The sequence below is a fragment of the Argopecten irradians genome, chromosome 3 (genome assembly GCF_041381155.1).
Source record: "Argopecten irradians isolate NY chromosome 3, Ai_NY, whole genome shotgun sequence".
Lineage (NCBI taxonomy): Eukaryota > Metazoa > Mollusca > Bivalvia > Pectinida > Pectinidae > Argopecten > Argopecten irradians.
In genome coordinates this window covers 49102153-49121349 of record NC_091136.1, presented here as the reverse complement: position 1 = coordinate 49121349, position 19197 = coordinate 49102153, and the positions used below count along the sequence as shown (strand labels likewise).

Below are 19197 nucleotides of genomic sequence, written 5' to 3'. Positions count from 1 at the left end.
GAGCTAACTTTGTCAAGATACTTGATACGCATAACATATAGGATTTAAATTAATATTTAGATTTTTAGCAAAATTTTAATACTTTGGTTGAATTTTATTCATACCTTAGGCTTGGAATCTATTATGATGATGAAAGCTATGTAAAGTTAATATGTATGAATTACAGAACTTTTAGTGCCACATGTTTTTTGTTTCCAAGGACAACTAGCTATAGGTACATGTTTCATGTAAATCACAAATTTATGATTAGACAATTATTTATCTAGGAAATAGCTGAGCGAAATTCTATGTAATTGTTTACTATATATACTTCCATCTTGTAGATTGTCAATCTACTTAACACACATACATGTTTTGCATGGAAAGGGAGACAATTCAAATATCCTACAGAGTCTACAGAGTATAGAAGACAAAGTTTTGTTTAATAGACAAGAAAATTCTGTTGTGTTTTATGATTTGTAAAGAAACATTGATTTAAGTTAATTTAATGCTTTCTCAATGAATAAATACTAGACATATCAATAATGAAACTGTATCTTTTTAATGATTGGTAATTTATGGAATCAGTATGGAAACAGTAAAATATGTCTTAGTTGTCACCTGTGTATATATAGACCACCTCCTCAATTAAATCAATATATTTTGGTTTGGAAAACTTTTAACTACAAAATATTTTTAAGACCATTTATCATGAATAGTTCTGACTGTACTAGATTTTTGAAATTCAGTCTCTTTATATTGTATTGAAACTTTTATATTTGTTTGAATTTCTGGGACAGATTTCCATTGATATTATCTATAGATTAAGTTAACCTGTCATGCATTGTGTTTATTTGCCTGATTTGCTCTATCTGGTATTCTGTACTGATTTAGGGATGAATTAACCACACCATTTAGGTGGCTAATATCGCCACTGTAGTTAAATGTCCCTGACTTACTATAAGTAATAGTGGTGTTCACACATGAATGTCTGACAGATTAAGTGAGCTGATCCAACAGTCATCAGTTTATAATACAAGTGATTACTGGTATATGTTGACATGATAGGTTTATACTACTACAGGAGTTGCTGTTGGTTCGGTTATGTAGATTATTGTATTTCGTTAAGAATCATTTAAATATACAAAAAAGGAGGGGGTCCTTAATAGGATCAAATCTTAACTAACCTTTCATAAAATTGTAAAAGGAGTAGGTGCAATAAAGGTCAATTTTGGCCCCAACAGAAATTGCCTTTATTTTGATACTATATATATATCAATATATGGGAATTATAAAATGCACACTTTCAATACATTCTGTTATGTTGTTGCCTAGCAACAGGCCTGGCAACGAGCATACAGTATTGATGCAAAAACAGACACTTGAATTGCTTTTAAAAATTTCTAACGCGTAGATTAAGGTAGAAACTTTAAGAAAGTTAGTACTTTGTGATGTGTATAAGAAATCATCGAAACCATGTCATGTTTCATAACACTTAACCATATTATAGCCCATAGTTACACCATAGCAACCATTTTCTCTCCATAGCAACAGCACTCTAGACACTAAAAACACAAAATAATGAGATTTTAAAGATATTTAATCAATCTAATTTTACGTCTGTTCATTCCATTTCTGTATTTCAGTTGTCGGTATTATTCTGGCATTATTTAATCATCTAATTCTATTTGAGGGTAACGTAGAAATAAAAACAACAGGGTAGTCTTCACATTTCTTGAATTTTATATCAAAGTCCCAAAAGGATAGCAAAAAGGTAATATTATCACAATCTTATGGCACTACTACATATGTACACTACGGTACTACTTTACGATATGTATTACATGTGTACGCTCGCTATTTACAAAAGTAAAATCGACAATACTTTAATTCATGTAAATATTTCCAAGTGCAATAATGGAAGATAAGATTTAGATACATGTACAACAGGTCATGTTTAATTTACAAGCATTTTTCAACCGCGCAAGTGACTTCGGACTTACACCTTTTCAATGTGTTCCAGAGGTTTGTATCCTGTTCTGGGAATTACGTTACGTCACATCTACCCTTTCTTATCGATTAATAAGCTGTTTTTATGTTATTTTCTTTCAAGCATGATCTTTTAATGTAAGAAAATACTTTTGACAAGCAACGCCAGTGTCCTTGCAGTGGTTTATTCCTAAATATTTAGTATTAATACTGGTAGCATTGCAACCATACAGTCTTTTGATTTAAACATAGTTTATTTGTAAATTCATACACAATGCATATGTATATGCATTTTAACATTTTATCACAGTAAAGTCAATGGTTACATGTATCACTACCGGGAAGTATGTACATAGTACATATGTTGACTATGGTAATGGTGTCCTTATTATTATTATTTTTGTAATTCTGTCAACTTGAATAAAGGAGAAAATAGATTGAACAACATATTCACATACGGTTATATAGGTTAAGAATGTTCCTGGTTCAATATTTCTAAATATAATATTTTAAATTGTAAATGGAACTACAGGCCTACTAAAATAACACATGTAGGTATAGGCCTAACATATTATTACTGAAAGGCCCGCTACCTTTCCGAAAGGGCTCTTTATTCTTAAAATTGGAAAGTAAAACGAGATTGATAAGTTTGTAGATTTGCAAAAGTTATTAGCGTTCTGTTAATACTTCAATTGGCAACACATTCTGACCAATTTATTCAAAATAACCCTAATGCTATTTTCATAACGCGGGTCGTATTATGTTTTAGCCGTCGTCCTGACTGCGCCAGACAGCAAAACAGCCAAGTGTACTTCACTGTTAGAATAGATTACGAAGGAAAGCTTGCATTTGTTAAATGTTGAAGCCTTGTGTTAGGTCATCGATAAATATAATTTTCTTACACAATTAATGTTATTGAAATAATATTAATTCTTTATTTCGGAAAGGTAATTGGTCTTTAATATATAAATAGATATATTTTTTTAGGAAAGGATGAGTTGATAATTTCCTTAAAAGTTGGGGTTCAGAAATTAAAAAAATATATATACCGTATTTTCCCTATTAAGAGCGCCTCCTCTAATAAGGGCGCCCCCACGTTTTTTGCTGAAAAAAATCAACTAATTTCATACAATTTTTGTGCCAGATTGTGACGATTTGTCTCTGCAGACGCTAATGAAATATAGTTTTACATCAATCTGATGCCTAACAGATATCTAATCAGCTTGTATAAACAATAAATTTATTGCACTGAATAACTTGCCAAGTATTTACACATAGAAATAGCTAGAACGCCATGTTCAAAACAAAACGTGTCACTTGAATGTCCCACACACGTGTATGGATGAAGACTAACTGGCATCAACATTTTAGCGATGTCTGTACAGGTTTTATGAATACTTACTGTATATCTATGATAAAGGTTCCTAACTAACAGTAATATTATCATTTATAAGCATTTTATTGTGTGCTCTTGTCGGTATTCCCCATCTGCCACAAAACGAAAGTAGCGATCGAAAGCACCGTCCGCCATTTTGTGTACGCAAGGTAAACAAACAGGCTAGCATGAAATACAAAAATTCCGTGAAACAGACATATTTAACCAATGTTTAATACTTCTAGTGCATACATTTCTTCATTATTATGTAATTTCAATACTTACTTGACTTCAAAACGAAAGTTGGTTATCATAAGTTTCAGAAAAATACGAAACTAAAAGCAAGATGACTATAGTCTGTTTCAGAAAAAAACATCTAAAAATGGTCTCAAATAACCGCGCCCCCCTCAGTCATTTACCCGCGCCCGGCGCCCTCATTAGGGAAAATACGGTATGTATAAATGTCGATTCGGACTCACTACCTTCGGAACAGGGGACAGAACGTCACGACTGCCATGCATGCTTCGTAATTAGTTGAAAAAATGAAGATATGTATCCTTAATAATCTGTAGCACTCTAATGTAAACAATTTTTTGCTAGATTAGATTTTATTATATAAAGGTATATAACGCCTTTATGATTACATCTATAACATATAGAGATAAAATAACTACAGTAGTTAAACCCATGTCCAGTGTCCTACCGTATTGCACTACTCTAGCCTAGCTAGTAGGCTTAACTGTAGAATCGCTTTTCAGATTTTCAAAATTAAAAAATGAACATTTTTCACATAAAACACACAGGCTTATACATGAAAATGGTGTCAATGAATAGGATTTACTGTATGACGGAATGATCTATGTTGAACTGAACGTTAACGTTACTGTACTTGGCCTACCAACGATACATGACTTCGAATTTTCAGTGACGTAGGCCTACCGAAATGTCAGGTCATGGACGGGGTCCCATCTATGATCAAAATACCTCTCGTGAGATATACAGTAGTAAATCTATAGACTATATATATCAAGAAGAGTATACTTGATTCTTCATTGAACATCACGATCCATGTTGAAACGACCGGGAAGACAATGTATATAGAAAATCAGCGTAAACATCGCCAGTTACGCCGTGTCAAAACACCGAGTACATTATAAAGGCGGGACCGTAATCCGGGCAAAAGAATACGGACACTATTTTATCGCAACGTTTTCGCTACAGAAAATTGAGAAAGGCGCTTACTGCACGGAGTAATAATTTTATACATCGTCATAAAACTATTCAAAATAATTACTAATATTATCGTTATTTCTTAGTTCGTATATGCAAACTTATTATGTTTCCGATTTATTTTTTCCGGATAAATAATAGCCGTGCCCGATACCGTTTTATGTTATTATTACCGCCGCTGCGATATCTCTGGTTCGTTAATTTCATAGAATTTTCTTTTTTTCGGATTGGCCGCATTTGTGTCCAAATTCGACATTTTGCATAAAGATTTAAATTTTTATGTTGGTTCTGTTGACAAAAAATGGTGTTTGGACAAAGCTGCGGCCAATGTGAAAACTACGCTTTTTGAAGCCATTTTTGCAAGAAAATGTATAAAAATGCATGAAATGGCCTAAATATATCGTTTTTTAACCCATCTACAAATACTATAAGTGGAAAATCATCTTTGATTGCGAAAATATCGATACTCAACTCTTTTGGAAAGCTTTTTTTGTGAGATTTGACATTGTTTGAATTTCTATACATTCTGGGGCCATAATTGCCCCTTATTGTACCTACTCCTTTCACAAAAAAATAAAATCAATCAATTTGCAATAGAAATCAAATAGAAACTAGTGGTTTACATATTTTCGGTCTGCATTTGATGATATAGTATGTGGTGATGAGATATAGTTAGTTGTATGAAATGGCATTAATTATTCAAGATCAATATTAGAGGTTTTTAATTTCCCTCACTGAGTAAATTAAGGTACCGAGTTGTGAGATAATATGTATAGCTAGTTATATATATGGGAATAGAAATGACATGGAAAAATATCACTGATGTTTAGAATGTAAATATTTTTAAAAGATCGGTATTAGTTTGTACCACTTATTATAGACTTGTCTATTACTATATTCATGATGCTGCACCTTCATATACAGCTGGCTAATTGGAGATCACTATCCCCTGTTTGTATATCTATATACCTAGGTATACCTAGGTAGGTATATACATCGTAAGGTAAACATACACAAAGGGTGTCCTCAACTTCTGCTTGTCTTCTCAATCGTGGTGGTCGAGTAGTTAAGATGTCCCATCATATTACCACAAGCCCTCCACCTCTGGGCCGTGAGTTCAAATCCCATATGGAACAGTTGCCAGGTATTGACCACTGATCAGTGATTTTTATCCTGGTAATACGGTTTCCATCCACCATCAAACTTGATATGTCCTTATATGACCATTGCTGTTAATAAGAGCGCAGCTCTCTGCGCGGCCGAAGGCCGTGTTGAGCGAAGCTCTACTAACCATAACATGTGTATAAGCATAAAGATCCAATACATTCCAGTACCCCTTGAACTTTGAAATCGTGTCCTGCGGGAAAAGTCTCTCGCCTCCATGCAGGCAGCCATGTTTTAATTCTCGTTATTAGCACGACGAGATTTGAAATTTTTTCTTAAGACAAAATGTATCACCAGGGTACACTTTGAAATTACTGTAAGTAGTTTTAGATAACTACACAAAGATACGAACGATACAAGAAATGTACTAGTCAAATAATATACTGTCTGTGTGTTGTCAAGCGCACCGTCAGCCGTGACGTCGGGAAGCTTGGTGCCAAAGATGACGGCACATATTCCCGCGCTTTTTTTTATACATGGCATGTTGCCAAGTTTTCCGCCTTACAGAGAAACAAGATGGAAAGGAAATTGAACTATTCCAGTTGAATATTTCTTTCTGACCTGTATATGACGACTGTCAATATATTGCTAGACACAAAACATCAATCTATAGTATTGAAGAATAGCATTTAATAAAAATCAATGATCGGTCTACAAGTTTAAACAGTTTTAATCTCGTTCTGAGGTTACTATCCTAACTATATTTACATTTTACATGTAGCTGCGCTCTTATGAGACTTTGTCTTAAATTAAAATTATTGTATACTGTGTGTATTGCTCAGTGTTAAGTGTAGTTTTATGTCTGTTTACAGAGTGTCTATCTTCATCATCATTATTGACTGTCATTGTCTGAGTGTTGAAGTAAATAAACGAACTGATCACGACCGGGTATTTGCCTCTGTCATTAATACCACTACGGTTACAAGAGCACAGCTCTCTGCGAAGCTCTACTAACCATAACACGTTTGTGAGCATATAGATTCCAATACATTCCAGTACCCCTTGGACTTTGAAAGTGTGTCCCGCGCGAAAAGTCTCGCGCCTCCATGTAGGCAGCCATGCATGTTTTAATTCTCGTTATCAGCACGACGAGATGTGAAATTTCTGTACTAGACTAAATGTGTTATCAGTATACGCTTTTAAATTACTGTAAGTAGTTTTAGTTTACAAATATACAAGAACAGCAATAAATGTACTGGTCCAATATATACTGTATGTTCTCAAGCGCACGGCACCGTCAGCAGTGACGTCACAAAACCTGACGCCAAAGATGACGGCACAGATTCGCCCGTATTTTTGATAGCATGGCACGTTGCCAAGTTTCCTCTGCATCTGATAAAAATAAGATTGAATTTTATTGAACTATTCCATTTGTATTATTTTGAATTCTTTCTAACTATCGATTGCATGTGCATGTCAGTGAAATATTTTATTGTTAATCTCGTAGAAAAAATATAGACAATATAAAGTTATGATGTTATAATCATTTATCAGGTTACCTGTTTACATGTAGCTGCGCTCTTCTGAGGCTTTGCCTTAAATTCATATTAAGATGTAAAACTAAACAAACCAAAATGGATAGCAAGAACCAGACCTGTACTGGGCAATTTATACCAAGCAATACCAGTCTCTGAAATACGCCACCAAAACACTGACTTCAGTTAGTGAGATAAAGCCAAGTAAGAGGTAGAGTCATGTAGCAAACCAGTAAATATAGGCTCTAGAATATCAACATTATCTATAACGTTGGACATACTGATCGCTATCTCTACCATTTGCCATATTAAAGAGTCTTGTTAGCCTATTCCTCAGGGTTTGGTGACCCGTCTCAGGGCAATTGGAAAGTACTTGCTTGAGATGTAGAGGTCTTTGTTTTCTTCTTTTTAATCTTTGTTTTTACACTACAAAACCTGGCACCTTGATCTGTCTGTGGTAGTAACAGATAAATCAGGACATAAAGCACTTATCTCATCTTTTAAAACAGGCATGCCACAGTACTCAGAACTCTTTCTTTATGGAGTTACAAAACTGTGAGGTGCTGGCAAGACACGCAGACCATACCTTAAATAGCAGACACACTTGATACTATATTCATTATCAACACTAATTGGAACTTCTGATAATATTTTGCTATATATAGAATGATCTATATGCAGGCGCCTTTTGATTCTCAAATAACCTGATAGGTTGACCATTCATTGAATCAGACCAACCTTTTGTACCTGGTTGTATTGTTCTGATTGCTATCTGTACCTGGGTTATCATCACTGATTATCACCTTAACTGTTTGTGAACAGCTATATATATACAGAACATAACTAACAGATAACAATATGACTACAGCCCTATATAGACTGTATACTTTAGAAATAGCCATACCTGTGAATTAGGTATATTGGTGCTTTGTGTCCCTACTGACAAATCTCCAACCCTGTGTGTAAACATTATCTTTCTTTTCGGTAGATAGAATCTTGTGTAAAGATTGGAATCATTCAAGTGTAAAGTGTGACCACGGTCACCGCCTTCACACTCGGGGCGGGAGGTGGCATAACATACCTTTATTGTCTTCATCTGACATTATAACAATAGTTGCATGGATATATGGTAAATACCCAACAATTATGTGATTTAAAATTTTAATTAATTCAATTGTAATCATTTTTGATAGGTTTTTTAAAATCTATACTAAATCTTGATACAAATTATGCTTTAATAAAAGAAAGAATACTATATACTTTTCCATGTTGATATGTTCACACTTTATTCACGTAGATTTAAAGAAAGTAAAAATTTCCACACTGCAAATTATGTCACATTTACAGCTGGTATTATAAACAACAAAAAATAAAACACTTACAAAATACCATTGATTATTATTACCATTAATATGAATTAAATGAAAAGTGGGGGAGGGGTATTTTATTTAAGTCCCTACCTATATATGGATCAGGGACAGCATACATCAACTGCTGTACTAGATATTTACCTGGAAGTAGGATGTCCAAGTATACATTGTTGTTACCAGTTAATGATCATTAAGTACTATAACAGAGAAGTCAGTTTCTAATTATATATTTACTGAGGCATCCACAACTTATCATTTTGATAATAGATAAATTACAACACAATGAGGCATTCTATATCAAGATCCAAAGAATGGCTGCCTCATTTCAATAGTCCATTTAAAATTGAACAGCAGAGGTATAGAGAACTTGACAGAAGAATGTGTTGTATATATGTACCCTGCACAGTATATATCAGTGATCAATGTCTACAGTTAATTGTTCACCTGACAGCTAACCTGAACAAATGGTAAATACCAACACCTATTGTTTTATAATTGCCTAAATGCACAGGACTTGTTCATACTTATTGGAATAGCCAAACTCTGGGGATTCAAAGTAATGTATACTGCTAGTGAATTTGAAGACAATTTTGGAAGAAGTGTGATTAATTGAATATTTCCTGGTGGAAACACTGTGGATAATATTTTGGATTTAAAAGGAAATGACCTAAGAAGATTGTTGGATATTGCAATAAGCAGGTGCCCTATTAGCTCAGGTCTGTACAAATATGTATGTGATTTTAATATTTTGGAGTGTTATATGAGGATTTTAATTATCAACAAGATAAGACAGGTCCCATTGTGATTATTAAATGGAAAAAGCAGATTAGGTATATAAGAAACAATGTCGGTTGTTACCACCGACAAAGGTTCATGTATGGGTGAAGGTATAGCCAACGGATTAACTCATGTACTTTGTCCAGATAAAGAGATTTGCTCATGTGAGGGATGTATATTGGGATATGGTAGAAATACCATAACTGAAAATGATTTAGTCAATGAAAAGCTGTCTACATGTGAAGACCGTGAGACCTGTCCTTGTGAAAGGTGCATTCTGGGACAGAGGAAGACGCAGGATATTTGTGAAGAAGTTGATCCACCATGTGAGGATAAGGAGACATGTCCATGTGAGAAATGTATCATTGGCCATACAGTGGTGGTGGTGAAGAAAGCTCCTCACAAGGTCATCAATAAAACAGCTGGCAAGGAAAGTTCTCTTGTACACAAAATTCTGGAGGACATTGATGATCTGAAACGGTCAATCTGGGCTCTGACTCCAGACATGGATATGGAAACTGTGTCCAGAGATACTACGGATAGTGGTCAGTACCATTCACAGCCACAGGACCAAAAACCTCGGCCAAATCAAGGAACACAATCCAACCAAAAACCTCGGCCAAATAAAGAAACTCAACAGAATCAAGAAACTAAACTAAACCTAGAAACTCCCTCCAATAAACTTATAAGAGGTGAGAAGATAGAGAAGTCTGCCTGGCAGCAAGGTAAAACAAGAGGTATACCTTCCATGCCTATTGTGCAGAAAGTCTTCAATGCTGATGCAATCAGAGAACATTTCAAACAACAGCAACAGATGTTTATAGAACTGAGCAATTCTGATGTAAAGCCAATGGAGATCAAACCCAGTCCAGGTCCTGGTGGTGGTACAGACAACGTTGAGGACATTCTCAATAAACAGTATAAACATATTGACTTGGACAGTATTTTATCTGGTTCCGTGGTGATTAAAACTGAACCAGCACCTGTCAAGAAGACAATACCTACAGAGAAACAGACTGTATTAACTAGTGAACATTGTCATGAAAAATTTAAGCCTCAGAAGCAAGAGGTCGTTCATCCGCGACCTCACAGCATTTTAAGTAAGCCAGGTATGCATAAAGAGATGAATCGCTGCAAAAAGAGTGTTCAGTTTTCGTTTGATGATGAGTGTAAAAAGCCAGTAGTACAGTTTTCATTGGAGGAAGAGAGTAGGGAGTCTAGTTTGACAGCTGCTGATGGATTAGGTAGCTGCACGCGTGGGTGTGACAAAGTGTCACCTACGATTAACGAGGCAACCACAACAAGAACTGCTGTGTGTGACAAGTCAAATGAAGGCTACAAACTGGTGTCAGGTAATGAACAGAGCAATCATCACCCACCCTCCACTGGCCCAATAATGAAGAGTGTGCCCGAGTGCCTGGAGGAAGCTACGTGTACTGATAGTTCTGATGGCCAGGAGAACACAGACCAGAACAAAGTACCAGTGACATCACAACATCGTCAAAATCCAACTAGCCACAATGTACTACATAGCTCCGGCAAGGAGACTGTCAGACTGAACACTGATACTGAGGAGAGATGTCGTGATGCTGGAGAAAAAACTCATTTAAAAAGTAATGGGAAGGAATGTCTGGTACAAAAAAATATCAAGGGTATTCTTAAGTATATCCAGCCTCCTTTACAGAGTGGAGAAAGCTGTGACATTAACACAAGTTTAAAATCGAGTGACGCACGGTGGCCTAGCAACAGTAGTGGAGGTACTAGTGTTATTACAAGTCACAAATCAAATCCTGTGATATGGCGAACACACCAGTCAGATAAGCAACAACTGAAATCTCAGCAAATTGCTTCTACTGATGGCACTAGAAGTGGTTTATGGGCTAAGAAGTCGAGCAAACCTTGGCTACAAAATCGAGCTAGACCAGCTCTATCAGACATAAAGAGCAGAGATTCTGGAAACCTCACTCGTCATTCCATCGTTCCGTCAAAGTGGGCTGTGAATTTTAAGAAAAACATTGTGACAGTCTGTAACAGCAAAGATGAGAGTGTATCCGCCAGGAAGGGTGATATACCTACCAAGCAATTAAGCCCATCACCTGAAAATTACCTGGATGTGTGTGGTAGGCATAACAATGTAGATTCTACAGGTAATTCTAATACAGGTGACAAGTATTTACACCTGGTCAAAAGCCTGTCATCAATTGCTGACAAATCGGTCAACTCTTCGCCTCTAGCTTTTAATGAGATAAACCTTTCTAAACAAGACACACCAAAGGAAGCCGAATCTACCTGTCCCAGTGATGAGGAAAAGGACATAGGTGACAACGAAAACACAGGTGATATTAAATCTGTACCATACCCAGAGGTTACTGGCACAATATCAGGAAACACCCAGGAGCATACCAAGCATGAAAAGTGTTCTGATCATATCACCAATCGGCAGGGGGATGGGATAACGTTTTCGGGACTGGGGTATGTTTCATCGCCTAGTTTATCTAAATCTAAACCTAAAGGGGAAATACCTGAAAAACAGAACACGCAATGTCAGGGATTAACTTGGGTTCACGTCTCTCAACCAAAACCTGGAGCTACTCTACCTACTGATGGAATTTCAGCTAGCAGACCTGAGCAGATTGTAGATAAAAAGGATTTACCTGTGGGCAAATTGTCTAAAGAAGGGTCTGGTTTGGACAGGTCAGCTGATAATAGGACAACTTTAGGCCTCCCAAGACAAGCTAAAGTTAATATAGGCACACCGGATTTACTGCAGGTAGAAAACACTAACAGCAGATTAAGTGTGGATAAGTTAGGTAATGACAAAATACCTGTAGCTCTATCTGGACAGGTGGAAGCAATTACAGGTAAAACTGTTCTTCACCTGACGAAACCAGTAAACGGAAATTCAATCTCGTTACCTGTGTCAAATTATTATGGAACTGGTCATTCTGAAAAGGAATTTAATAGTTTTGTAAGAAAGACCTGCCCTATGGTCAGTGGGGCCTGGACTGGACAATCAAACTCACCTAACGCTGATATAATATCAACCGTTACATTAGATACACATAATGAAGTAAACAGACTGAACAATAGACAGGTAAAGGCTAACGGCCATCAGTGTATTGATACACAGGTCAAGGGGTCAGGCTGCATACAATTCACCTCTACTACACATAGGTCATCCTCACCTCCAACCAGGCCTGCCATACCACCAAACCATGTAACACACAAGGATCAGGCAGGAAAAACACCAGCAAAAAGTTTTAGTAGGAAATCCTATTCAAATAGTTTGGAGCCATCCGTTTCTGGTAATAGCTTTAAATACACAGCCATTCAGGGGTGTAAAAAGCTGACGCAGACTAGTGGCCTTGACCTGAAAGGAAGAAAAGCTATAAGTCGTGGGAGTGATATAAGTACAGCCACGGCCCTTTGTACGAGTGTAGGTAAACACCCGGGGTGGAAGATACAACACGAGTCGACTCTCCAATCCGGTGTAAACATGGAGGCTAGCAAAGCCAATACAACAGACAGTGAAACTTCTCAACGTTTAGGTAACGCTGACGACAAGATCAATTTAGTGCATAAGAATAGGCACAGTATTACGAACAGTTCACAGGAGAACACGGAAGGTTTGAACGGAAATGTCAACGATGGTGACGAGACCAGTGATATTGTTACCCCCCTGATGGGGAGTGAGGAATATGGACAGTTTGAGGAAGGGGACCCCCCTCCATGTGAGTGCGATGAATGTCTACTGGACAAGGACGAAGACATGTCCACAGTGAAACACAAGTCTTACAAGAGGGTAAATATATATTGTGTATAGTTATATACATGCATGTGTGTATACACATGTGGTAAAACAAAGTAATTTTCATTTAATATGGCATGCTTGTATACATAATGTTAAAGCTAAGACATGTAAATCTGTAAAGGATATGAGGGTGGGGGCTCAGTCATTTAGAGACTAGATATAATGATGTTACATATTTGGACTAGGTAAGTCTTTGTCCGATTAATACAGCAATAATTCGGTGTGTATATGTACAGGTCCCTGTATATAGCCACATAAAATATGTTACTTATACAGCTTTATTGACATGTAAATAACTCGCCGATCTGTGAAATGACATTCGCTCACATATGAAAATGAGCATAGAAGTGACTCCAAGGCGGATATAGAAATTTGAAAATAGGAGGGGGTTGGGGTGTCCAATTACATTAAATATAGATGAACATCGAAGGTTGATGTGTTTCAGCATGGGAGGTCCAGGGAGAGGGGAGTAATGGGTCATCCCATGGGGAAATTGTAAAAAAAAAGTTGCATCGCTGATTATAACATGGTTCTCAAATATTGATTTTATTTATTCTTGTTTTGTTTAACACAACATGGTTTTTAAATTGAAATCCATCATAAAGATTATTAGTTGATATCAGATACCCCGAAGTAAGCCATGAAGATAAAGCAGCTTACAAGGTATGAAACTCCTACTGGTTTTCAGGAGATACAATTTTAGCAAGAAGTTGTATGACAAGTATTATTACATATATCTACCTATCTTGAATAATTCAACTTTAGAAGCTAAATCTTGTGCAATAAATTAGGTACAAGACTGGAAATCTTGGTCATGATCACAAAAGGAGGCTTCTGATTGGACGATCTAACATTTACCTCAAACTTTTTAGCGATTTTACAATCAGTATAATGTGACCAGATGGGGTGAATATTAAACTATGTTTTTTGCTAGACTGTAGATCTTTTTATAATAATTGTATTGTTCTGTCATACATAAATGCTGACATACAGCGACACCCCAAAACACCCACTTCATCATAATATGCAAGCATCATGAGCTAAAGTTAGTTCATCTTTGATAAATAAAGTAAACTGAATGGCTTATCATTTCGATAATATTTTTATTTCAATTTCTATAAATGTTATTGCAAATAAGATGCAAACGGATTTGGCATCAGCCAAGCCTATATTAGCCATCTCCAAAGTCTGATGCCAGATCCATTTGCATGTTATTTGCAATAAAATTGGTTGAAATTGAAATATTTTTCATTGACCATAACAACAATGAAAATTTCTACAGCACCACATGTGCGTATAAATGTGGAGGAAGGAGAATATTAGTATACATGTAGTTAGGTAGGTTTAACAAGGAAATCGTATACGTACAGGTTATTTGATGTATACATAGCAGTTCAGGGGATCCTACTAACCCTTGTAATATGAAAGAAATGCAGGAAATATATAGGTGACATTATAGTACTAACACAGTGGTAACAGGTCACAGATTTAAACCTGTTGTGTCATGATAATTGTGTAATTATAAGCTGATATACTTAGTGATAACTTATATAATCCAGCAATATGACCTTCTTTGCTAAAACATTCTTTAATATCCACAGATAAATACATAAAAATATAATCAAATAAATTCCAAGCATATCTAGTTAATACTTATTCACCTTTTTGTTATAAAATCCCAATTAAAAGTTGAGCATGTAATAGATCAGTATTGATCATCTCACAAGGATAAAGCAACTGACTTAAGGAATTGCCTTAATTCTCTTTCGATTTCCAGAGATGTCTTTATGCCCACTGAATGTGTATCCACATTTGGTATACCCACAATCGATTTAGGCAAATAATGAACTGTTGATCCCTGCATGAAGACTTCTCTTTTTAATTGGAAAATCTTTTGGCCTGATTCAATTTCCCAATTGTAAAAAGAAAGATATGTAATATTCTTCTTTTGCTAATTAGGTCCAAATTACAGAATTTGTACATGAAAGCTAAATTCTAAGAAACTGCAAAAGGAACCTCCCACATCCCTCCCATCAGATAACACAAACAATGTCCTATTTTCAAGCCATCAATTGAATTTGATAACTACACAATTGCATTAGTTTACTGAATTTTCACAAGTCCACTGTGTAGAATAGTCGGCCAGCTTTATGTATGAATAAACCACTTAGCCTTACAAGTCTGGATGTAGGCCAGTATTGCCAATGGGTTTCCTTCTTCATCAAAGGTCTTCAGTGTATTAACATTACATGTGAATACTATAAATATTCCACCGGGAGAGTGCAGTTTGTATACAACTGCATAATAAGATACATGACGCTATACAGATCTGGCATGATTTAAGAAATCAGAGCTGTCATCATTAAACTGTACATGAATATATTTTCATATGTTGCTGCGGTCAGAAATCATGAAAATTAATCACTGTAGAAAAAGTTTCATACATAGGTAGAGTAAAACCTTATGAGATTGTGAAATTTAATCACATCAGAGAAAAATAAATCACTGAAAGCAAAGTAGATTTACAAAAGTTTGTGCCTGAAGGAGACATGAATGAATTATAGAAAAATATGATAAAATGTCTAATATCATGTTATATCTCCTGTTGGCTGTAGGAGTATTTAATTTTGTAGAATTCTGGGGACATCTCATATTAACTCTGTAGACATCTCATCTGGCTGTAGTTGATAGTAACACTGTAGATATCTCATCTGTCTGTAGTTGATAGTAACTCTGTAGATATCTCATCTGGCTGTAGTTGATAGTAACTCTGTAGATATCTCATCTGGCTGTAGTTGATAGTAACTCTGTAGATATCTCATCTGGCTGTAGTTGATAGTAACTCTGTAGATATCTCATTTGGCTTTAGTTGAGAGTTACTCTGTAGATATCTCATCTGGCTGTAGTTAAGAGTAACTCTGTAGATATCTCATCTGGCTGTAGTTGATAGTTACTCTGTAGATATCTCATTTGGCTGTAGTTGAGAGTAACTCTGTAGACATCTCATCTGGCTGTAGTTGATAGTAACTCTGTAGATATCTCGTTTGGCTGCAGTTGATAGTAACTCTGTAGATATCTCATCTGGCTGTAGTTGATAGTAACTCTGTAGATATCTCGTTTGACTATAGTTGATAGTAACTCTGTAGATATCTCGTTTGGCTGTGGTTGAGAGTAACTTTGTAGATATTTCGTTTGGCTGTGGTTGAGAGTAACTCTGTAGATATCTCGTTTGGCTGTAGTTAATAGTAACTCTGTAGATATCTCGTTTGACTGTAGTTGAGAGTAACTCTGTAGATATCTCGTTTGACTGTAGTTGATAGTAACTCTGTAGATATCTGATTTGGCTTTAGTTAATAGTAACTCTGTAGATATCTCCTGGGAAGAAGGAATTTACTGACCATTGTTGAGATAATGACATACTACAGGTAAAATAATGTTTCTATCAGATGACAAGATCAGTGGACAAACAGTCATTTTATCTTTGAAAACTTGTTATTCGTAAATTTTACAACTTGATAGGGAGGCCATTAATGGTGGAGATCATTTATATAGCCTTGGGACTGTTGAAGACTTGATTAGGATGTTTACATTAAAACAAAGACGGAGCACTGTTATCACCTGAGATGTTTAACTCACCTGTGGGCTAATGTATATATGACCTTTGTACCTACCCATCACAGCTGCTTGTATACAGCAGCCCTAAACACACCACGGGGACAGCCACCTTTGTCGCTGAAACGTAGACTTTGTTTCTGACAGATGAGACGTAAACATAAATCAACCAACAACTGTCTCATCTCCAACATCTTTTTTTTTACTGCTGACTTCAGCAAACTTATATATACGGCCAATCTCTTAACATATACCAAGTTTAATAGCCAATCACATATGAAATTTAAGCAGTCAATTAGTTATCTCATATCAAACTCCTACAGATATTTCAGCAGCCAATCACATTACTCGTATCCTACTCCAGTAGTAAATCACCGCATTTATGCTCTACTTAATTAGCCAAACATTTTACAAAGGAAATTTCTTCTGCAGTCAATCCTTTAACTTAACTTTGGCAGTGTGTCATATTTTTTAGCCCATCATCAACAGATGGTGGGCTATTCAAATCGCTTTTTGTCCGTGGTCCGTCGTCTGTGGTCCGTCATCCGTCGTCTGTCTTTCCGTCCGTCCTTCCGTCCGTTAACAATTCTTGTTACCGCTATTTTTCAGAAAGTACTGAAAGGATGTTTCCCAAATTTTATATGTAGGTTCCCCTAGGGCCCTAGTTGTGCATATTGCATTTTGGGACCAATCGGTTAACAAGATGGCCGACAGGCAGCCATCTTGGATTTTGACAATTGAAGTTTGTTACCGCTATTTCTCAGAAAGTACTGAAGGGATCTGTCTCAAATTGAATGTGCAGGTTCCCCTAGGGGCCTAGTTGTGCATATTGCATTTTGGGACCGATCGATGAACAAGATGGCCGACAGGCCGCCATCTTGAATTTTGACAATTGAACTTTGTTACAGCTATTTCTCAGAAAGTACTGAAGGGATCTGTATCAAATTGCATGTGCAGGTTCCCCTAGGGGTCTAGTTGTGCATATATTCATTTTCAGACCCATCGATGAACAAGATGGCCGGCAGGACGCCATCTTGGATTTTGATAGTTAAAGCTTGTTACCACTATTTCTTAGAAAGTACTGAAGAGACCTGTCTCAAATTTCATGTGCAGGTTCCCCTAGGTCCCTTGTTATGCATATTGCATTTTGGTACCGATTAGTAAACAAGATGGCCGACAGAACAAAGTTTTTTTCCGCTATGTCTAAGAATGTACTGAAGGGATCTGTCTCAAATTGTATGTGCAGGTTCTTCTAGGGGTCTAGTTGTGCATATTGCATTTTAGGACCGATCGGTGAACAAGATAGCCGACAGATAGCCATCAAGGATTTTGATAATTGAAGTTTGTTACCGTTATATATCTCAGAAAGCAGTCAAAGGATCTGTCTGAAATTTCATGTGTAGTAATATGTAGTAAAAGCTTGAAAAGCAGAGAAAAGATCCCTCTTTCCTTTGTCAGACAAAGATCGTGGGCGCCAAGATCCCTCTGGTATCACTCAAAACCTTACTGCAGTAGTGATCCTGGTCACTAAAATCAGCAGCCAATCAGATAGCTTATCCAACTTCAGCATCCAATCAGACAGCTCATCCAACATTAGCAAGCCAGCCAATAATGCAGTTGATCCAACTTCAGCAGCCAAATAGAAAATTTGTACTTAAATATTCAATAACTAAATCTCTGCATCAAAGGCTATATTTCCTACATTCATACATCTACCTTTCACATTGTGATAAAATAGAATCAGGTGATTTTTACCTTGATAACATCAAAAATTGGCTTACATGGAAGTTTAGACCACCTTTTTCTTTTGTCTTTACACATCTTAATTGATAGTTGTGATTTAACAATTTGTCCTTTCCTATTACCTACCCGCTGTTTCATTTAACAATTTTCCTATGACCATTTTATAATTTACTTATTTTTATCATCCCATGATATTTATACTATGCATTGCTCATTTTCATTGTACTGTGATAATTCACAAATGTTCCATAATGATCAGGACCACTACTACATTCTTTACAGTGGCATTTGGAAAATGAAGCCATCATCACGGTTAGTAGCTGCACTTAGATAATGTTGTACCGTTATTACAACTTCTAATGGCTATTGTAATGTGATATCATTGATGGATGATTCTGGTTTTATTACTCCCCAAATACAATTATTTCACATGCAGTGCTATCATGGCAGATGGAAACACCATGTGATTTATATTTCAATCCTAAGGTAATGTCTGGTCTATAGTATGTATTGAGTACACACAAAATGATAAGACTGATTCACTGTTTCCTTAATAACTGCACTAGACAATAAATATAGCCTAACTAAAGCACTATATATGGATCAGCATGCATGCACACCCCAAGGGTAATGGTTGTTGAAATTATTAAAACTGATATTTACATAGGGACG

The 19197-nt window shown here is 36.1% G+C and overlaps 1 protein-coding gene across 1 annotated transcript in view; it reads left to right on the top strand.

Annotated features, from left to right (window-relative positions):
- Positions 1-9101: 9101 nt before the first annotated feature.
- LOC138318918 (uncharacterized) overlaps positions 9102-19197 on the top strand; it is a 28794-nt gene continuing 18698 nt past the window's right edge. The window contains exon 1 of the mRNA XM_069261732.1: positions 9102-13161. Within this exon, the coding sequence (XP_069117833.1) occupies positions 9427-13161 (3735 nt within the window). The 5' untranslated portion in view covers positions 9102-9426. The remainder of the gene's footprint in view (positions 13162-19197) is intronic.